We start from the raw sequence: 23675 nt of genomic DNA, 5'->3' as shown, positions 1-23675 counted from the left end.
AATATACTGTGTGAAATGGTTCTTTACTTAATGTTTGACTTAGGAAGGCAGAATTGCTGTTGTATTATTGAGTCCCAGAAAAGCTGATTACTAATTGGCCTGGTACAAGAGTGTGTCTCTGTTTAATAAGCTTATTTAATATTTTAGTGTAACCTTAATAAAGTTTACTGAAGTTTTATGTTATTTAAGACTATGGAGATATGCATGTTTCATATTTTCCTAACAGTTAACCAGTATTACTTTCCAACTTTTTAAATGCTCAATGCTATTTTAAGAAAGATATATTTAGACATATTACTGAACATATAAATATATTTATGATTACTCATTACTTTTAATTAATACTTTTTAATCTTTGGTTCTTATTTCTAAAATAAGCTTTCTTAGAAGATAATTAAACATTGTGTTTTTTCTTTTAGGGGTGAGGAAAAAGCAATTTATACTATGCTTTTTCTGAATTTAAGTTCTGGATCACAGAGCAATTCTGTGGTAGGAGATGATATCATGTAAAAATATGCTGGAGGGGCTGGGCGCGGTGGCTCATGCCTGTAATCCCAGCACTTTGGGAGGCTGAGGCGGGTGGATTGCCTGAGCTCAGTAGTTCGAGACCAGTATGGGCAACACGGTGAAACCCTGTCTCTACTAAAATACAAAAAATTAGCTGGGTGTGGAGGTGTGCGCCTGTAATCCCAGCTACTTGGAGGCTGAGCCAGGGGAATTGCTGGAACCCAGGAGGTGGAGGTGGAGGTTGCGGTGAGACGAGATCGTGCCACTGCACTCACGCCTGGGCAACAGGTGACAGAGCAAGACTGTGTCTCCAAAAAAAAAAAGTATATATATATATGTACGTATGTGCTGGAGGAATTGATTTGGATTTATGATTGGTATTATTTTCCTCATATTACATATTCACAGTTGACGGCTGGGCACGGTAGCTCACACCTATAATCCTAGCACTTGGAGAGGCCAAGGCGGGTGGATTGCTTGAACCTAGGAGTTCAAGACCAGCCTAGGCAACATAGTGAAACCCTGTCTCTATAAAAAATACAGTGAGCCAAGATTGTGCCACTGGGCTGCAGCCTGGGCAACAGAGTGAGACCCTGTCTCAAAAAAAAAGAAAATTCACAGTTGACAAAACATAGTTCTTCTAATGTTGAAGTGCTTGTTTATGTTATAATAGTAAAATGTTTCTTTTTTTTTTTTTTTTTTTTTTGAGATAGAGTCTCGCTGTCACCAGGCTGGAGTACAGTGGTGCGATCTTGGCTCACTGCAACCTCCGCCTCCTGGGTTCAAGCAGTTCTCCTACTTCAGCCTCCGGAGTAGCTGGGACTGCAGGCGTGCACCACCATGCCCAGCAAATTTTGGTATTTTTAGTAGAGACGGGGTTTCACCATGTTGGCCAGGATGGTCTCCATCTCTTGACATTGGGATCCACCCGCCTCGGCCTCCCAAAGTGTCTATTTTTAAAAGACTTTTACTGAATGATATTTCTTCCTGGTAAGATTGGGATAAATGAACTAAGATTAATTGACATCTTAAAAACTGAAATCAGTGTTCAGAAAGTAAATATTTGGATTATTGGAAAAATACTTATTTTTAAAACGTAGAGGTAGATGTTTGGCATAACAAATGAGAGTGACTGTTTTGCTTAGAAGGAATGAAATACTGCAAAAGTCTGACAGAAGTTAAGATGTACTTAGCTGTCAGAGTTCTTGGTGATACCCATAGGTAAAGAACAGTGGCTTTGCTAAATAATTAACCAGTCAACTATAGCCAAAATTATAGGACAGATAAGTTCAGATAGGTCTATAGAATTCTAGAGAGCAATGTTTAACAAAATAAAAACAAGCGAAACACTGAAACGCAGGTATACCTCGGCACTGGAGATTAAGTGGCGCTCTGGGAAATGCAGCCTTCTCCAGGAAAAGGTGGGAGTGGTCCTGGCAGAGCAGAAGCAGCGAGGCTAACTCGATGGCTCTGGCAGTGAGGCACTGTACCCTTCTACCTCCTTCACCATGAATCACAGCCAAATTATAATTGTCAGAGAGATGGTTGATCATTTTGATGTAGGGGAGAGAGCACGCTGGACTAGGTACTATTCCCAATTTGTCACTTAGCTTTTCAATGACTTTGGACAAGTCTCTCAACTTCTGTGAACCTCAATTTTTTCATAATATGAAAATGGACAAAATATGGACACCATTAATTGCTGTTTAGCTCTCATGATTGTTGCAAGAATTGTATGAAGTAACGTGTGCAAGACCTTTGTAAACTGCCTTATACTATAAAGTAGAAGGATCCTAATCCCTAAAATACAGCCACTTACGCAGGAGTAGGTGAGAAGGAGGTAAGACAAAGCTTTCAAGATATTTACCTTATGAAACTTTGTTGTTGTGGTTAGTATTTCTTTAATGTATCATTTAAAACCATTCCCCAGCCTATTAGCATCACGCTAATTGTACGCAAAGATTACCCTTACATTCAGAACTCACCGGCAGGGCTGGACTTCGAGAATATAGGGATACATGGGGCCTGCTCTTAGAAAGTTCATGGTCTTGTAAGGTAGCACCTAGTAAAGAGTGTAGCTTCACAGAAGTCAGCCCAAGCTGCAGTGGGAGCACAGGTAAAGGGGATGGACAGAGGGCTCCTAATTTTCCAGAAGTAGCACAGTGGCCTGTTTACAAAGGCACTTGAGGCAATAATAGGCAAAGCTATCTAATGGTGAAAAGCACACACTCTAGCCATAGACTGCTTGACTTTGAATTCTGGCTTTTCTGCTTGCTTCCTGTGTGACCTTGGAGATCTCCTTAGCCTCTCTGGGCCTTGGTTTCTTCATCTGCAAAATGGGCATAACAGTAGAACCTGTTTCATAGTTATGAGAGCTGTACATTCAAAATAGGTTATGTTTTTATTTGACTTTTTATATTCTCCATTGTAGAATCTAAACTAGTGTTTATAATTAAAATTCTTGGATATCTAGAGGTAGAATCCAGACACTGCATTGTTTTGTACTTGTAATTAAAACACTCAGTATTTATGTCGTATGATAACATGTTTACAGAAAATTACTTAGATGATATATGTTGTTAAATATACTTATTTGTCATATTACGTTTTAATGATAGAGCTAGGATTGCAGAAATAAACATTAGATAACCACCAAACCAGAACTGATTAATACTACAGTACTTGTGAAGTTAATATGAAGTAGTTGAAGACACTGCGTCATGCTTTGCAGTTTTTATATACTTTCATACAAATACTGTCTTAGTCCTTTGATGATTCTGTGGATAAGGCAAACAGTTGACAGGTATTAAAAAACTGCTCTAAGCTTCCATTTTCTTTTCGGTGAAATTGACATCTGTGACTGGAGCAGGGTCACAGGACTAATGTTTAAGACAGCTGGTACCAGGACTGCCTTCCTCTGGTTGCTAATCCCATGCTCTTCTGTGGATCATAACACAACTCTCATTATGGTCAAAGCTGTCATCTCCAGTCACCAGAGAAGACACCATTGTGGAGAATAATTTTCCAAATAAACCTTTTTTATTTGAGATGGAGTTTCACTCTTGTCACCCAGGCTGGAGTACAGTACACGATCTCAGCTCACTGCAGCCTCTGCCTCTGGGGTTCAAGTGATTCTCCTGCCTCAGCCTCCCAAGTAGCTGGGATTACAGGCACCTGCCACCACGCCTGGCTAATTTTTTGTATTTTTAGTAGAGATGGGGTTTCGCCATTTTGGACAGGCTGGTCTCAAACTCCTGACCTCAGGTGATCCTCCCACCTCGGCCTCCCAAAATTGATGGGATTACGGGCGTGAGCCACTGTGCCCGGCCCCAAATAAACCTTTTTATTTAATTTGCTTTTTAAAATTGAAAATTATTGTGCAGTAATGTGTTTCTGTATCTCTTTAACCCAGATGGCATTCTTGTGGGCTGCGTAATTTCTTTCCTTGCACTTAGTGTGGACAATGAGGATCTCCTTATTCCCAAATCCAGGGCACTCACTGGCTGTGACTGCATCATGGTACCCTGTTCCCTCAGGGGGGTTGAGGTTCAGGTACCCGTTGGGTTACCTTTACAGTCACTTAGCTACACATACAGAGTAGAGGCTCCTGAATCAGCAGCAGCTGCTACCTTGAGTGAAGCTTTTCACTCCTTCCCTGCTAACTCCCCAAGTCTCAGAACAATTATGTCACAATCACAAGTTCTTTTCTCAAGTATCTGGAATGCTCTTCTTTTGTCATGTCTGATTTTTGTTTTATATTGGTAATTGTTGTTTATTAAGCAGTTCCATTACTATTGAACATTTTGATTAATTCCAGTTTTGTTTTCATATAGATCATCTTTCAATAGAGAAATTCAGCGGTAAAGAAAAATGAGAAAATACCAGAAATTATCATATCAGAAGGGACAAATCACCCACATGAAAGTTTAGCTCAGTTTGCTGTTCACATCACTTCCTCAATTCTTTGTCAGTTCTGTTCTTTGCTGCCTGACTCCTAAAGAGACTAATTTGGCCACTCCATTTTATGTCTAATTCTTTCTTTTCTTAGTCACTTCCGTTTCCATTTCATTTTTAGCTTCTCACTGTCTGATTCTGTTTTTGTTCTCTATGATTTTTCTTCTTCTCCTCTGACCTGTATATTGTTTTAGCAAAGATTTGTTGAGTACCTGTTATGTGCTGGGTCCTAGTGATGCAAAGGTGAATGAGAAAACCAGACAAGAAAATGAGTGTAGTATCCTGCAGAAAATCATAGGCAGGTGCAGGTACTGTGGAAGCCGAGTAGGGGAAAGGACAGACTCTGCCTGAGAAACTTAGGGAAGTCTTCACAGAGAGGGTACTGTCTGGGCGTGTTCACTCCTGGAAAATTGGTAGGGGATTCTCAGACCAAGGAGCAGTGTGAACCCATTGACATGTTTGGGAGAAATGAAAAGTAGTATAAAAAGAAAATTGTGACCTAGAGATTCAGGGGAGGCAGGTGTGAAGCATGACTAAAGAGATGGCCTGTGTCCAGTTGTAGAGGTTCTGGGATGGCCCGCACTGAGGAGGTAGGACTTTATTCTGGAGGTAATGAAGAACCACTGAAGGGTTTCAGCAGAACCATATTTGATCTGTGTGAGCTGCTGACTGGCTGCCAGGTGGAGTTAGCATTGAAGGGAGGAAAGATGGGAAGAATGGTACTCAATCAAGAAGCTTTTGCAATAACCTGGAGAGAGATGGAGAGGACTAAACCAGGGTGGAGTATAGGAAAAAGGGAAAAAGTTAATGTTTTAAAGGAAGAATTGGTAGACCTTGGTAAGAAGAGAGAGGGGATTGTCAAGATTGGCCCTCGGCTTCTAGGGCAGCAAGTATGTCACTGGTAACGCCAGGAACTGAAGTCGGGACTCCAGGAGAGGTGCTGAATCAGTGGGCAAGATACTGGTTTCGTTTTGTAGGTAATTTCCGTGTCTATGGGATATCCAGGTAGAGGAGGCTGTTGGAAATATGACTCAATAGCCAGAGCTGAAGATGTGATTTTAGGATTTTGATGATGGTTTTAATTTTAGTTAGGAATCTATAGGAAACAAAGCATGTGTGGGAAACAGAGTAGGTATAGGGAATAAATACAAGAAAGAATGATGAGGACATATTGGAGAATACCATCATTAAAGGATGGCTGACATTTTACTGTAGTGAATAGAGCACTGAACCAGCAAACACTTAAGGATCGGGTACAGGAGAGGAAGGGCTACCAAAGAGACTCAGATGAGAAAAATCAGCCATTCAAGACAGAAGAGCACCACTGAATCAGGTTTAGGTGACATGGAGGGACAGGGAAGCTGCAGGGTTGGCTGCTGTCCGGAGAGTGTGGTGAAGTGGCCTCTGAGGTTCAAAATTCAGAGTTCACTAAGGTCAGTGAAAAATTATATATGTGGAATCTCCTCTGCTTTCTGAAAGTCCTGTTGCTTCTCGATTTTTACATGAAAGAACTGATACTTGTAGATACTAACTAATCAAAACATACTTTTTTTCCTGATTGGAAAACTGACTGAACTGAGTATGATTTGTTTATCTTTCATTAGTCTTGGCTGTTTTTGTTTGCAACTCAAAAGGTTTTCTTTTTCTCACCTTGAAAGAGCAGATCTTGTTCTGGTTCTAGCCAGCGTAGAACATATTAGAAAGTTCCTAACCAGAAGTTCTACTCTACGTGGATTTGGTTAGACTAAGTCCTTTAAATCCAAACACCTGTTAATTTATACAATAGAGTTTACATATTGCGTGCACTTAACCCATGTGACTTCAACTGTAAATGTATTGAAAAGAGAAAGTACGACACATGTAGATAGATTCCGCCTCCTGTTGCGTGAGGCTGGCAAAGGTGGAAAGAAGTCTGCTTTCTTCTCCTTCTGTTTCAACTCCAGGTATCTCTCATGGTAACACTGACTCCCCAGACAGATTATGAATCTGGTATTTAAAGAAGTGTGTATGTGTATGTGTGTACATACACATATATATGGAATAAACCCTAACATAAGCAAGCCACTTGACGTAATACTCAAAGAACCAGGAATCCGTTTTAATGCTGGAGGAAGTAAGCTGTTGTAGACCTATTGTTTAAAACCATAGTCAAGTTGGCTTCTAAGTCTTTCCAAGGGCTTTTAAGGATATATATATATATATATATATATATATATATATATATATATATATATATTTTGTTGTTGTTTTGAGACACAGTCCTGCTGTGTCACCTACGCTGGAGTGCAGTGGCGTGATCTCGGCTTACTGCAACCTCTGACTCCTGGGTTCAAGCGATTCTCTTGCCTCAGCCTCCCAAGCAGCTGGGACTACAAGCGCCCAGCGGCACGCCTGGCTAATTTTTTTTTGTACTTTTAGTAGATAGGTTTCACTATGTTGGCCAGGCTGGTCTTGAACTCCTGACCTCGTGATCTGCCCACCTCGGCCTCCCAAAGTGTTGGGATTACAGGCGTGAGCCACCGCGCCTGGCCAAGGATATTTTTTACTATAAACGCTTCCCCCCTCACATGTAGGCTTTAGATGATAGTACTCCTAGAAGGTGCAACTCCTTAAGTAGAACTGCATAAATGAAATCAACCTTCCTCCCTTGTCATTTTTTGGAGGGAACATTAAGACCACATTTGGTAGAAAGGACCACAAGGCCAGCTCAGAGCAAAGAGAACAGTGGACAGTTGGAAACCTTTTGGTAACCTGCGTTCTGGAAGAGAGTTTACCTCCTGCAGAGTAAAAGTAGGAAGCTGTAGATGAAGTAAGGGGTGCTGAGGGTCATTGAGGGAATGGGCTATCAGGGAAGTGTAATGCACTGGGAAGAGGTGGGGTCGAGCAGCATCCAGAGCCTTCGCTTCTCACCTCAAGCTTCCAATTGCAGTGAGTGGAAAGTATATAAATAACTTCCTTTGACCTTGTTTTTCTCACCTGAGATGAGATAATTATGGAGTAATTTGCTTTAGAGGAACAGAGGAAAAACACGGGTGAATGGAAAGATCCAAGGAAAGGGAGGTTTTTCTGATCCGGTTGAGGTTGCACTTCGCGTAATAACTATTGTGAGTATCATGTTGGTAAGTCTTCATGTAGGGAAATGGCATTATTTAGATGTTTGTGCAGGATCTCTGAGGCTGAACTAAGAAGGGAGCTGGGGCACCAGTATCCATGTAGTTCATCCAGGATGGTTCTTGGACTAAAGTGGTGCCCGTTGTGTGACTTTGCTCCCTTTTGACTCTATATATTGCTCTATTTTATATATTCTTGACACCTACTGATTTTCCTTCCATGTCTGTCAGTCCAGGTACTGTATCACCTGTAAGAACTAAGACTGAGCTCTTGAAAAATACTTTTCTGACTATTCTAGCCCTTAATAATTATTCCCTTCCATATTCCTGTGGCATTTTCAGGTTATACCACAAAGAAGAATACTTTTCTCAAAAATACTTGCTGATCATTGTGTGCAGTTCTAGGCATAGAATTATAGATAACATTTATTTTGGTCTCTTTGTTTTATATGTATATTACCTGTGGCCCCAGCTAGCGTGGAAGTTCCTTGATAAATACTGTTCTTTTTGTTTTCTGTCATTTTCTTTTCTGTAGAGCTTTCATTGTTGAGGTTCCTCAGTGCTGAACTAACAAGAGGGTACTTCCTTGAACATAATGAGGCCAAGTATACAGAAAGAAGAGAAAGAGTATACACTTGTTTGCGAATACCAAGAGAATTGGAAAAGGTACTATTTTTTCTTCATTACCAGACATCATTTTGAAAGTTATGTCAAAGTATTAATTATGCAAAAAAATGGTGAACAGCTAGAGTTGAGTTTTTTAAATAATTGAAATAATGTTATTGGAGGAGTAGAAATTTCCTTACAGGAAGAAGCTTTAAAGTTACATTTTTTAGTGTAAGACCCAGTGATAGGATATTAATAGATCTATCAAAATCTGAACTTTTCTGCCTATTATTATCATTGTGTGCTACATCAAAATAACTTTTGTAAGGAATTAATCTCTACTTCTGTACCCTTTTAGTTCCCTTCAGTTCTGTTTTACTAGAAACAGGTTTTTTTTTTCCCCATTCAGCATGATAAATTATTTAATTTCAGCCTTTTTAAAGGTTTCAGTTTCTCCGAAAGCCCACGTTTATAAACATACAGGACAGTCCCTTCAAAGAAAAAGATGGTTTGTCTAATCTTTATCACAGGAAGCATCACATTACAGGGTGAGTGTAGTAACAGCAGCACTACATCTTCACGTGTCTTATTCCTTGGCTGTGCCTTATCCTATCAAGACCAATAAAATAGGCTGGGAAAGCAGCCCCTTCTCCCCTAGGCGATGCTAGAGTTGGTGAGTCTAAGCAATTCCAAAATTTCTTGCTAAAAGAAAAGAAGAAATAATTCAGCTTCAGCTATATTGAAACATGTTTTCATACTTCTATAGTAACGTAAATCTTGTAATAGTCCAGTCGTCTTCTTAGAATCATACTTTCTGTTGGAGTGGCTATCAGAAGAGTTTGGTTGGCTGGATTTATTGGTACATTGTAGTAACAAGAGGTACTGCAGGCAATGAGGAGTAAGGACCCAGCTTGTTTGGCTGATGTTCTATTTCTGATAGTCTATCAGTTTAATATAAGAAAAAGAGCCAAATGTAGAGTGACAGTTTCAGAAATGTTGCTTTATGTAGGTTCTTGGTGAAGCGTCACTTGCTGAAGTTTTAGGGAGTTCTGTATTAGGGTGGGATTTAGAGAGCTGGTGAGCAAGCAAAGATTAGAGAACAAATATGGCAATGGTTTGATTGCCTTTGGCAAGGATCATTAAATATGCTTAACTATTACTGTATTCCTGCATTTCTAGTGGACTAGAGTTCCATGGGGGAGCCTGAGGGACTTACAGATAAGGAGGGAGGAGGAGTGGGCAGGGCTCTCCGCAGCACTCCTCTCCAGCGCAGCAACAGCTCTGTCTTATACATTGAGATTTATCGAAGATTTTGTTTGGGGAAAGGAGTAGGGTAGGCGGATGTTTCTTTTACTTGGAAAAAAATAAAAGATTAAACCAGTTCCTGTGTCTTAAAAGACTGTTAGCTTGCTTTGCAGCTTTCTTCCAGCAATAAGCCATGAGATGGAAGTGTGAGGACACAGTGCAGGGGAAGTGGGAAGGACAGCCTGCCAGGGCCTGTATTTGGACAGGATAGTGCCAGCCACAATCAGCTTTTGCCCACCTGGCCTCAGCCCTCTACAGGGGAATTGGTTTCCTGTCTGTCTGAGTAGTTATGAACTCCCATTTTTCTCTGGGGAGGACACAGAGGGATTTGCCTGCAACTCCCACCAAACTTTATGAACACAACCAGGGGACTGCTTCAAAGTGGGTTGGTATCTGTCTCACCCCTTTTATTACCCCTCCTGTGGCAAAACTAATGAGCAGTGGCAACATCCACTCCTGATTTTGTTACCTCAGCAGAGACAGGCTGGTTTCACGCTTCCTTCTTTCTTTCTCTTAAGGCAACACTGAAATAACAAGCAATGTTTTGGGGTAGATTTCTCACAGAAACTAATAAGCATTTCATGTTTGTAATTATGAGTATAAATTGTTTTCTGGAGAAAATAGCTTATACTTATGTCTTGATGAGACTAAAGTATAAACCAGTGATTCTAAATTGTGGTCCACTATAGAACCACTAATGGGTCAAGTAATCAGTATAAGTTGCCATCAGAATTTTTTTTTTTTTAAGAAAATAGAAGAAGTATTAGAGAACATTGCCTATACTAAGTATTGTTTCATGAAACTTTGGTTCCATTTGTATGAATGTAAATGTATAATGTCAGAAAAGTTGCATCAACACTGCTCATACGCAATTGTAATAATTTTCTAATGATTTTTGTTTTCCCTGAGAGAGGCTTTAGGCCTGTTTGGGAAAATTTGATGTAGTCTCTTAGAACAATACTTAAGAAGCTTTGTAGCCTAAATGTACAAAAGAACATCGTGATTTTCTGTTTGGAGCATTTTTTCTTAACTTCTAAAACCAAGTGGGATGTAGAGGAAAGCCAATTTAGGTTTCAGTTTAATTCCAGGCTTAAATATCTCTCATAATTGCATGAATTCACTCTGATATCTTTAAGGCCTTTATTTTTTATAAGTAGGATTTCACTTAAAGTTTTTATTATGAGTTGAGAGCCTATCTAGACATGCAAGATAACCTAAATAATTTTTTATTGGATTTTTTTGTTTACATTGTCTATTCTAATATATAATATCTTACTCATTTTTTTTCTTGTTTTCGATAAATGCTATGATATTTTCACCTAACCTTTTCAGGAAGAGAAACTTGAAAATTAAAGAGCACTTTGCTTCTACAAAGGTTGCAAACACCATAAAACATGTAATTAATTTTTATATTTTAAGATAAAGATCAACTTAATATCTCTTATCAAACCTGTTTACTAATGTGAAAAAAAAAACCCAATTTTTGTGTTGTATTGTCATTGGATAAATACCTTATACTTGACATTTAGTAAAAATGAATTGCTTATATATTTTACATAGTATTTCCCAATTATTAGCACATTATTTTCACTCTTAAACTTCTTATTTTAAGCTAAGGGTATATAATTTTGGAGTGTTTTATTGGCTTTTGAGAGACATTTCTTCTCTTCCACCATAAATGTCCTCCCCTGACCCTACAACCCCTTGGGTTCTATGTACCAGATCTTCTGCTGTTTATGTAGTCTACTTTGGGAACTTTATTTTTCTTTTTTATACAACCAAGGAGATTAAACTATACTTTCTCTGCCTTCTAAATTGAGAGGCAAGATAGCGAAGTGTTTAAGGGGATCATCTCTAAAGCCGAACTGCCTAACTCTGAGTCTTGGCTTCACAGTTGATTGGCTGTGAGTCCTTGAGCAATTCACTTAATTATTCTCTGCCTAAGTTGTCTCATCTATATATTAATTATATGGTAAGCGTGTAAAATTTTTCACAACCTTCACATCAGCAACTCAGGGGGAATGCACTACTCTGCTAGAGTGAGAGGAATTTAAAGGTTGCTTGTCCCTGATTACATTCTGGTGGATGTAATATTTTTCTTTGCAGTAGGGATAGCTTTCATCTTTGGGATGTGCACAGCAGGAGGTGATTGGGAGAGGTGTGGTTTTTAGGATTTCCCTGTGTCCCAGTTTTATCTCACATTATACTTTTAATCTCCCTGCTTTGCTTGCCACTAAGTTCGACTTTGCTAACCCTGCAAGGGGCATGATTTTCTGGCTCTTGGCCCTGTTGGGTTGCTGACCATAGGCAGAAAAAACCTTTAGGGAAAGCTGTCTTCTTTCCCCTTTCCTTTTACCCAGGCTGTCTGAGGGTAAAGCTGATCTCTTTCATGAAGAACATAACCAATGGCCATGAGAGATGATAACACACCCTGCCATTTTCTGCCAAGCCCTATAGAGTCTGGCCTCAATGGGCACATGCCTGAAGCCTACAGTTATAACAGAAACAGGGTGCTTTAACCAGAGGCTTGGTGAAATCAAGGGCAGGGAGCACCAGTTTCTTAAAGAGGAAATTCCTGGTGAGTGAGTTCTCACTGTCCCATACCCCACCTTGACTTGGACACTTACATCCCACCTCTTGTATCCATTTCTGTGTGAATAATAAATAATGTTTGTTATGTAAGGATTAGGTGTCAGGTACTGTCCTAGGCAGTTTACATGTGTTTGCGTTCAATCCATTCAACAGCCTCACAAGATATATATACTATTAAAGCTCCAATTCCTTTGTCCACCCCACTGTGGCAGTTCTACATTGACTTCCAGACAGATCTCTCCTTCCACCGTTGTTTGGTGGAGGTATGTGCTAGTAGTATATGCTCTCCATTTAGGTCCCCTAGGAACAGTTTACCATGCATCAGGTACAAAATTGTCCCTTGTCTAAGGACTAATTTTGTCATCTTTGTGAATCTAAAGCTACAGTAAATAGTAAAGAAATATACATTATAGGATCTTCTAAAATTTCCTGTTATGTTTAAATTCAAATTTAGAAAGGTAAAGATCACTTAACACAATTATTAATTTGCTCCGTCTATATTTTGAGTACTTTCTATGTTCCAAGAAGGCACTTTTGCAGTGCAAAATACAGAGATAAGACTCACACCTAGCTTAGGAGATATCAGATCCATAAGTTATTATAATACAGGATACAACGTGACAAGTGCTTTTAAATAGTATAAATAAAAGATGAAGAATTTAGAGAAGGGGAAGTGTGCCTAGACAACAGGCCTGGGACGAGGATCCAGGAAGGAAAAAGAGGGAGATTTTGTCGTATATGCTTTGTAGGATGGGGTGGCTATGCTAGGAAGATCCAGAGGTGGAAAATTGTTAGGTGTGAACAGGAAACCACCAACACATGCTGGAAAGAAAGATAGACTGGCCAACCTAGGCAATGTGGCAAAACGCTGTCTCTACAAAAATACAAAAATTAGCCAGAAGTGGTAGTGCACGCCTGTAGTCCTAGCTACTCGAGAGACTGAGGCAGAAGGATTGCTTGAGCCCCAGAGGCAGAGGTTGCTCTGAGCTAAGATCATGCAACTGTACTCCAGCCTGGGCAACAGAGTGAGACCCTATCTCAAAAAAAGAGATAGGCTAGATCCAGTTATGTTGAATGGTCAGGCTGGAGAGTTTAGAGTTGAGTCTATGGAAGGAGACTATTAAATATATATTTCTTAGGAATGCTTTTAGCTGTATAGAATGGAAAAGCTGGCTAACAGTCATTTAAACAAGTAGGAAATTTTTTTTTCAACAAATCTAGAAAAAAAGAGGTCTCAGTTGTTACAGCAGATTAATGAAGCTGTCAAGGACCCAAGTCCTTTTCATCTTTCTATTTTGCCATCCTTGGCAAATTGGCTTTGGGTCCTCTTGCTTGTTGTCTTCTAGTAGAAAGATGACGGCTGCAACCTCAGCATTACATCTGCATTATAAACACAAAGAAATGGGGTGGGCATTGCCACTTTTTTGACTATGCCTTTTATAAAGATTGAAAGATTTCCCAGACGTGGCCTGGAATACTTCCACTTCTGTCTTATTGTCCAAGCTGAGCTACGTAGCCATTCCCAGCTGCAAAGGAGGCTAGGACAGTGAATGTTAGGCTTTTCCAACAAACAGAAAAGAACTGAGAATGGTTATTGGGTTAGCCATCCGTCAGAGCTTTCTCTCTGGAAAATTAATATAGTCATATTCAACATGGACTGGAAATGAGACAAGCAGGGAGAGCTCAAGATCCTTCCATGAATATAGTTAATATATAATTTAATTCTACAATTAAAATTCTAATTTAATTCTACAATTACATAATTTAATTCTACAAATTAAAATCTTCATTTGATTTACTTATTCCCTTCTCATGGTATTTATTTCTTGTGTTAAATATGTCAGATGTATGTTGTGGATTATCATGAAGCCTTTTAGCAATATTCTTTTCCGTATTTATATATGTTCATGTAAGCTTGCATATCTGGTTAAACTAAAATGAAAATATTCTGTTGACTTTTCTTTACCTTGTAATTCTGTGCTTTTTGGCAATTCATTATTTCATTGTTACCATGCCTTGTACATTATAGCTATTTAATACATTTTTCTAAAAATTAAATTCAACTGCTTAAATAGAATGACTTAGTTTTCTTACCAATGTAGCAAATTTTTATAAGCCTTAAATTTGTCAGATTGAAGGTGTAAGTATTGATATATTGTTATTACTAGGCATAGGCTATTATTGTTGAAAGGGAGAAGGGTTACTGTCATACAGGGGAATTATTTGTAATCAAGCATCAACAACCTTAGCTTCTTGAGTCTGTAATAGCTGAGGCCTGATCAAGGCATCAAATCTCTCTTGGGTTTTACTTTCTTCTATGATTAGAAGGTTGTACCTAGGTCATCTCAAGAGGTCTAATAGTGCATGATTCATTGAATGAGTTTGCCTGTGAGGAATGGTGAGGGTAGATGGAAAGATTTAAATGTCTAGTGGAGTAACTTAGTTTTGCCTTTTTGAAGGTCGTGGTGGGGTTAACATTTAGGAAAAAATAATCCAAAAGTTCATTTCAAACGAATGGACTTAAAATGTCATATAAAGCCTTTTTGTTTTATGTCAGTGTGAGGATATGTTAAGAAAACATAATGACTATTGTTTCCCCTTTATTTCAGTAAAACAGTCCTGGGATTTCATTGTGAAACTAATAGAGAGTATTTACTCAGACCCATATTTATGGCAGTGTTTTCTTGGGCATCCTAGTCAGTTTCTGATTTCATAAAAACATGTTCAGAGAATCATCCCTCTAAATTCTTCTCATAATGCAGCTCTTGCTGGTGACACACCCTTGTGGAGATGTCCCCCCCCTCCGCCCCCCAGCCCCTGCCGTGTGGCTGCTGAGAAGCAGGAAAGCCAGTAGGGATCCACATGTCTCAGAATCTCAGCAGCCTTGGCTGATGCTTCTCCCCTTCTCTCCGAGGCTTGTCACACCCTGCTTGTGGTGGTGGTGGTGACCACAGCTTCCACGTTCTTTATGCAACTGTCTCACCATTCTTAATTTTCTCAGGGGAGGTTGGGCATATGAGACCCATCAGATAGTTCTAAGACAAGCCAGCAAAGCCTTTAGGCCTCTAGCACATTTATTAATGTATTTAAAAGATAATTTTTGAACTTGGCACCATGGAGCCATGTTTATCTTTGTGAATCGATGACTTATTTCTCTCATTTCAGCTTTGGAAACAGTCTTAAATTTCTCTTCTCTGTCTTTCCATTGTCCTATGTCAGGCTGCTGTGGTCATTCACACTGATGGCTCTTCTCCTTCCGTACTGTCCTCTCTGCTCACTGCAGCCTGCTGTGGTGCTTCGTGCTGACCACTGCCTAGAAAGTCGATCTGATCCTAGATAGAAGGTGTAGGATCAGAGCCTAGAGCCGCAGCTAAGACCTCTGTTCCTTAGGTGACACTCAGTCTTGCCCTGGGACCCTGAGGGCACTCCTGCCTTGCTGCATCATTCCAGCCTCTCAGCAGGAGCACCACAGCCCTGTCTAAGCCCTGTCTGTAGCAAGCAAAATACCAAGTAATAGTTCCTGCCTGGTGGGTTGTTGTGAGGATTAAGTTAATGTGGGTCATGTGCTTAAAATATAACAATATTCAACATGGATTGGAAGTAAGAGAAGCAAGAAAGTCTCAGGATCATTCTATGTGCATAGTCCTACAAATTAAAATCAATTGACTTGTTTTCCATGGCTGCATATGCTTACATAGCTTGCCTATCATAAGAGAACTTGGCTCATGATAATCCCTTTGTTGGCCATCTCCTAGAGTATAGACTTTCTGGGGCATGAATTTTTTAATTCGGATGATTAAAATGATTTTATTGTAGGGATGACCTTGAATCTGCAGTAATTGCTTTCAAAGTCAGTCATTTGTAGTTTTCTTATTGATATCCTGTTCCCTTTAACATTCTGCTGATTATTGATCCCTATATGTGAGTTTATTGAGAACATCTTCATTCTCAGCAAAGGTTTATCAAAATGTACATGTTTCAAAATAACCTAATCATCTTCAGGTACCTCTTTAAAATAAAAGAGCTATAAGTGAAAACAGTCAAAAGACAAGGATACCTTGGAACCTAAGAATGAAAATTTGAGCTCCTTAGCAATGAACTGAACGTGATTTTTATGCCTCTTGCATAATGATTATATCCTAACCTCACCACTAGGAGGCTACTCGCATTGTACCTGTGCATGCTCTTTCCTTGGTTTGGAATTCGGTCCTCTTTACTGCCTGGCAAAATCTAGTGCCCGCCTTCTCTCCTCTGTGGGACATCTCTGCTATCTCTTGCACCTCCTTCCCTGTGGTGTGCATGCCACTCTCACCTGCCCCCAAATACACACACTTTACAGACCCAGGCTCTTCACCTGTGTTTCCAGAGCACATCATTCATCTGGCACTTAGTGTGCGGTTTGTGTCAAGCTCACTGGGTTGTGAATTCCCCGGAGAGAATGTCTTTCCTCCCAGTGCAGTATTAAGCAAGATATGGTCTCTGCTTTTACAGGAGTAGACCCAGAGCTTTAGCACAAGCTTTATAAAAGTGAGACTAAGCCTCTTTACTCCTACTTTCTAACACCCTAGACCAGCGATCCTCGACTAGCAGGTGGTATTTGGTGGTTGTGGTGGAGGAGATGGTATTCAGAATTTCCAGAAGATGGTTAGTGTAATTCAAGGAGATATATTGCAAAATCATTATGCTTCTTTCATTTTAGCCATAACATTTTATTTATTTTGAAATTTCAAATGGTGCTAAAAGAAGGGCAGGAGATTTTTGTCATAAAGGGACACATAGATTTTTTAAAAGGTAAAGAAACCCTGCTTCATTCCCCACAGAAAGAGGCTGGCGTTTTTACTTGTTTATTTCTCTTGAGGCAGGTATTTTTCAGATGCTAAGTGCAGTACTATTAGGTTCAAAATAAATATAAGAGCAGGTTGTAGAAATTTTCACAAGTGAATATTTTGTTTACTTACAATGTCACAGGATAATTTTCATTTTGTAATTTCCTTAGCATTAAAGTTCAGATGTTAAAAACTTACGTTAAACTTTATTTTAAAATGTGTATAATGGTAAATCCAGTGGTGAGTGAGGCCAGAAGGATGAGTGAAAGTGTCATTAGTAGAAATAGTGCTTCAGTTTTCTGCAGACTGAGTGAAGTCCTGGCTCTGCCTCCAACACTCAAGCACCCAGGCCAACTCCTTGTCTCACTGCAGAGTGTGGGTGGTACTAGACTGCGGCCATGCACAGGCAGGGCCCAAGCCCAGCACCTGGCCAGTGCCCGGTTGCATTGCCCAGAACCTGTAGAAGGCTTCTGAAGTCCTTCCAGAAAAGATCTCTCAGAGACAGAGAGCCTGGTGAACATTTCTGTCCTTTTATTGTTTTCACTTATAACTCTTTTCATTTTAAAGAAGTACCTGAAGATATTAATTAAGCAAAAGATTATTTTGAAACGTACATTTTGATAAATCACTGCTGAGAATGAATTTTAGAAAATATTTTAAAATTATATGTCTGCAGTTTGTAACTCAGTACTTTTAATTCAGTTTTGCACAAAGAACTTCCCAGTGTGTTCCCACTCGTATACTCTTCTGCAAAGCTTTCTGTAGTCAGTTTGAGCTGAACTGTCTTCAGTGCTTTGGAAGCTGCCTAGGAAGGAACTAAATTTCAGCCTGGCTGCCTATCCGGGACCTGATTTTCAGACTGAATTGCAACTTTTTAGTGGATCACAAACGCTCCTTCTGGGAACATCAGGTTTCTGGCAGTTTCTGCCCTCAGTACTGAACCAGCAGTCTACTCGCAAGGACGGAAAGGCTTCTCAGTGATAGGAGAGTAATAGAAAAGGACCATGAACTCTATCTATATGGACCTTGCTCAGCCTCCTGCTGTACTGCTTTGTGTGTAAGACAAGAAAACATGCAACACTGGGACTCTACGCTAATCTACCACACGTGACTCTATGCTAATCTAGCATCGTATTTTCACTGCTGTTCATAATGAGTCTAAATTGTTAAAAACAAAAAAAGGGCCTATACAGATTAAGAAATCTGGCAAATATTATGTGTAGCATATTTTTGAGATATTTTTATCCAAAATTAATAAAATGTATTCTTTCATTTAAAGACATGTGAATTCGTTTGCTAGGGCTGCCATAACAAAGTACCATAGACTGGGTGGTTTAAACAACAGACATTTATTATCTTGTGGTTCTGGAAGCTGGAAGTGTGCAATCGAGTGTCAGTGGGGTAGTTTCTTCTGAGGCCTCTTCTTGGCTTGTAGATGGCTGCCTTCCTCTTCGGTCTTCATATTATCTCTCCTCTGTCTGTGCCTGTGTCCAAATTTCCTCTTTTATAAGGACTCCAGTCATACTGGATTAGGGCCCACCCTAATGACCTAAACTTAAATTACCTCTTTAAAGACCCTATGTCCAAGCACGGTTACATTCTGAGGTACCAACATAGGAACTTAAATTACCTCTTTAAAGACCCTATGTCCAAGCACGGTTACATTCTGAGGTTCCAACACAGGAACTTGATAGAGGGGACACAGTTCAGCCTGTAACTGTGAATTTTAATCTGTGGAGGCAGGGCAATTTATTGACTAAAGATACATGGATGCTGTGGTGAGGGCATATGTATCATACCATAATTGTGTGTCAGACATACAGAAAGTTGCCACTCTTAAAATGAGTAGCTGAGTTTGTTAGCCTAGTGGTGGCTACTTGGCCAAGTCCTCGAAAGACTTCACCCTCTTTCTGTGAAATATAGTCCTAAACTTAACAAGTAAGAGTGTCTAATGATACCACAAAAAGAAAGGGTATGGCAAGTACTCAAGAAAGGAGGAGAAATATAAACACTGGGAGGCTGGTCCTGGAATTAAGAATAAGGCCTTCTGAGTGCAGCAAGTTTCAGTGCACATGAAATTGTGTTAAAGTTAGTGATCAGTTTGCATATTTTTAACATAAACAGTATTGTAACTCAATATATATTCCAGTCTTTCCCATCAATGAAGCATTCTAATAAAGAGGAATAGCAAAATTATGAGGAATAAAGATTTTCCATAATATCTAGAGCTTGAGGAAGTACTCAGAAAGCCACATCAGATGATGTGCCATTAACTGTGGTCAAGGGCAACTTGTTTTTGAGTAATTTCTTTTGTGAGTCGTAAACCAAAGGCTCTGAGGAAGCACAGACTCACTCTTTGAAGAGTAGAACTATTAATTTGTTATTCCCAGGGCTAAGTTTTAAGAAATTAATTTTTTATAATGTTTAGAAATTCTGGTTGTTTGGAATTTTCATCTACAAGTATTTTTAAAATACTTTTTTTTTTCTTCTCTCCTTGTTAAAATTTAGCTGATGGTTTTTGGAATCTTTCTGTGCCTGGATGCGTTTTTGTATGTGTTCACCCTGCTTCCTTTAAGAGTTTTCCTGGCACTATTCAGGCTCCTCACTTTGCCTTGCTATGGCTTAAGGTAAGTTTAAGATCATTAACTATTGTAAATGTATAGTATTTCATTATTTTTAATACATGTAGTGGTTGCAGACTAAGGATAATTCATACAGTTTCATCCACACTTTGGCCCTTCATGCATAAACTGTTTACCTTTTTAATGGATATTATATAATATGTTTATATAATATTATGCTTTTTATATGCTTATTTTTTTCCAGAATTGTTTTGAACCGAAACTTTGCTTTAGCCGGTAAAATAATGTTAATGCTGGAGGCTTTGTAGCAGTGTAGAAAGGACCCAGGTCTGAAAGTCAAAGATCTACTTATCACGTTCCTAACTCACCTGGGCCTTTATTTCCCCGAAGTCCTTGGGCCTCGTAGGCATCATCTGTAGAAAGGACAGGGTTCTAGGCTGGAGTGGAAAAGGAATCTCCTCAGGAGCTCTTACTGCAAGGGTTCCTCCTCCATTTCATTTGAGAATCATTGTAATGATCTGTGGAGCCTTAGTTACTGGTTATGGACGAGACTGATTTGTGAGAGTGGAAAAACTCTGGAAGACCATTGTCCCCACGGGGAAGATCAGATAGCCCGACCCGACATTGACTAGCTTGTGAGCTGTGCACAACTGCCTGACTTCTCTAAGTGTGCTTCCCCATCAGCAAAAAGGGGGTATTGAGAGCTCAGCATCTTTTACCACAAAGATTGGAAGATGTAAAAAAAATACCCAGCATAGTACCTGGCTCATAGTAGACCAGAACAGATAATCTGTTTTCTTCTTTTTCTTCTCTACCAAAACTAAGAATAGTAAGGTGAAGATGTTAAGCTTACATGAAGCTTAATGCTTTATTGGTCTTGAGGTTAAAAGCAAGTTTGGCTTTTATGGTTTTCTTTCTTTGTACAATTATGCCGGGTGTCTCCACTCTGTATATAGTCACTCTTCACAGCATTTTTATTTAGTTCTTAGCATAGATGTCGAGGTTACATTTCTGACATGCATCACTTTTCTACATACATTTCATGCTGGAAAAGTTCTAAAATGCTAAAATGAACAATAATTTGTGAGACTTCATTAACTATGGTGACTGTTCCATGGTGTATAAAATATATAATTAATAAAATAATTTAACCGTAGCAGTTGAGTTAAAAATTAGTGGTCGATATACACAATTGTATGGTTTGTTTTTTTTTAAAAGACTGAAGCCATGAAAGGTTCTTTTTTAAAGTAGTAAATGAGCGTATACTTGATATTTAGTAACACATACAGTCTTTTTAAAAATAAGACTTAATCAGTTTTGATAGAAATTCCTCCCAGTATAAATTGGAATACTTATTATGATGATCACATTATAAAAGGATTTAAAATGCTTGTTTTGCAAGATTACTTGGAGTAAAACAATTATAAAAATTCAGCTCCTGTCATTGTTATATGCTATATTCTGTAACTTACTTGCCTTCCAGGATAACAGTGAATTAGTGTTACATATTTTATTAATCACAAGTTAATCAAATGGGAAGGTAGTTTTAGAAATTTAGTTATTTGCTTTAAGGCATTTCTAGTACATCCTTTTTTCTTTTGGGAGAAGTTTTAAGAAGGCCTTATTATTAACAAGCCTTTTTAAAGGCATTTGTAGCGTGGTGCATTAATACTAACAAAACCTAACCACAATAAACTATTTTCTTTTATCACTACTGGGAGCTTCATGATATCATGGCATTTTAGTTCATTTTCAGAAGACCCAAATACAATCTAATAGAACATTACGAAATATACATCTTTATTTGGTACGGGATAAAGCGAATAGAAACATGGAAATTTAGATAAAGTCAGGTGAAACACATGACATAAAATTACTAATATTGCTGGATGTGGTGGCTCATGCCTGTAATCTCAGCACTTTGGGAGGCCAAGGTAGGAGGATCGCTAGAGGCCAGGAGTTCAAGACCAGCCTGGGCAACATAGTAAGAACTTGTCTCTACAAAAAATTTTAAAAATTAGCCAGACACGGTGGCACATGTCTGTGGTCCCAGCTACACCAGAGGCTGAGAGGTTGGAGAATCACTTGACCCTGAGAAGTCAAGGCTGCAGTGAGCCATGATTATGCCACTGCACTCCAGCCTGGGTGATGAGTGAGACCCTGTCTCAAGTAAAGAAAGAAAATAACTAATACTATGTAGGGCTTTTCACATCTACATTATGAGCTACATTACTTTTTATTCTTTGATCAACAGTATGTGTCAAGTTCATGTTCTAGCCATCTTTATGTGGATGGCTTTTAAAGACATGTCATGTTCTTAGTGGCTGTTGGCACAATGTGGTAAAACATTAAAATGATAGATAAGCTAATGACTATATTCCTTCTGGAGTGGTCCCTTCCTTGGGCATTGGTTAGCACACGTATGAGGTATACTAAGTAACAGTGGTGATTTGCCAGTGATCCCAAGGGTCTCTCTTTGGGGACAGTTGTTTGAAGTTCCACCTTGTTATATTGTACAGGCATCTAAAACTGTGTTGCACTCAAGTTCATTTCTGTGTAGCCCCTGTTACGTGGGGGTACAGGGCACATAAAATAGCATTAGAAGAGTCTTTTCTAGACCAGCACGGTGGTACACACCTGTCATCCTAGAACTTTGGGAGGCCGAGGTGGGAGGGTAGCTTGAGGCCAGGAGTTAAGACTAGCCTGGGCAACATAGCGAGACCCTGTCTCTACAAAAAATAAAAAATTAGCCAGGTGTGGTGGCACATACATGTAGTCCCAGCTACTTGGGAGGCTGAGGTAGGAGGATTCCCTGAGCCCAGGAATTCGAGGCTGCAGTAAGCTGTGATTGCACCACTGTATTCCATCCTGGTTGACAGAGCAAGACTGTCTCTTAAAAAAAAAAAAAAAAAAAAAAAAAAATTCTTAAAGTGTTTGTTCCAAAAACTAAAAGGTGTTGCAGGGAATTGGGAAATCTTAAATCCTCTGCCAGTATTGACTTTTACTAGTGGTTAATGATCCCTACCTCTAACCTTTATTAGATATTTTAAGATTTTTTGTATTGCATAAGATGATTGCTTTCTTACATTAGTTTGAAATACCTTGAATCTAAATTAATTTGAGTAGCATTTGAAAATAAGATGTTTTCTATTTTCAAAGTTTTATAGCTAAAATGACACTAGAGGGCAGCCTGTTACACACGACATTTAAGACTCCATTGAGGATTTCCCCTGCAAACACTTCTTACTATTTCTGCTTTGGATTAACTGAAAAATTAATTTCATGCTATCACTAATAAATACTTATACGTATAAAAACATGAAATGCAGTTAAAATTATATAACTTTCAGCAATTTTAAATGATAGGAGTTTAAATGAAACTTAAATTTTCATTTAAATTTTAAATGAAACAGAGTTCAGGCAATTATAAATGCTTTGAGGATAGGCCAGGATACACAGAATATGAAAATCCTGCCTAATGTCTTAGTGCCTTAAGTATGGTTTATCAAAATTGAGTAATTTGTGCTTACAGTAATATAGGCTGCATTTTTTGTTTCTTTGAGCAATTTAGAAAATATCTCTTTGAGCATTATTTTTAAAGTCACAAAACTTGAAATATTTGATAAGGTAAAAGTTACATAAACAAAGCTATAGTTAATATTAAGTCTAAGACCTTTCAAATATTTTGGAATATAAAAGTACTTTTTAGGTTTACCAAATGATTATTTAGAAATAGCCAGATTTTGCCTTCTGATAGCTTTTATTCCTGTGTTTTCTACTTCCATTAAAGATTATTCGATTTGTCTTGCCTGTAGTGATGTCATGTTCCATCCTTTTCAGCAAGCAAAAAGTGCTCTTTCCTTCAGTCTGACTTTATTTTTTTCAGAGAAATAAGAAGAAGTGAAATAGACTGGCAAAGAAGTTGATTGCAATTTTTTAAGTAATGTTTTCTTTTTTCACTCTCCTGTATTTCAATCTTCTTTCTGTAAAAACTTACTGTCTTCCTAGTCTCTTTGTTCTTTGAAATTGTTTTCACAAAAGGGAGGAAACAGTCTATTTGTCAAATTAATCACAATGCTGACATGAAAACAGTAACTCTTTGCAGACTCTAGAACTGTTTGGTTCAGTATCACATCAATAATGTAAATTATTGCCTTCTTTTTATGTTTGAGATCAGTGTTCTCACCTCATCT

General features: G+C 38.7%; 1 protein-coding gene across 2 annotated transcripts in view; it reads left to right on the top strand.

Annotated features, from left to right (window-relative positions):
• The window catches only part of TAPT1 (transmembrane anterior posterior transformation 1), a 65935-nt gene that overhangs the window by 5284 nt on the left and 36976 nt on the right, over positions 1-23675 (top strand). For both annotated transcript variants that reach the window (XM_019025738.4, XM_055385445.2), the window contains exons 2-3: positions 8107-8237; positions 19409-19527. In XM_019025738.4, the coding sequence (XP_018881283.2) occupies positions 8107-8237; positions 19409-19527 (250 nt within the window). The remainder of the gene's footprint in view (positions 1-8106; positions 8238-19408; positions 19528-23675) is intronic.

Source organism: Gorilla gorilla, chromosome 3 (assembly GCF_029281585.2).
Source record: "Gorilla gorilla gorilla isolate KB3781 chromosome 3, NHGRI_mGorGor1-v2.1_pri, whole genome shotgun sequence".
NCBI lineage: Eukaryota > Metazoa > Chordata > Mammalia > Primates > Hominidae > Gorilla > Gorilla gorilla.
Note: the sequence above shows the minus strand (reverse complement) of the source record. Positions and strands in the feature narration are given on the sequence as shown.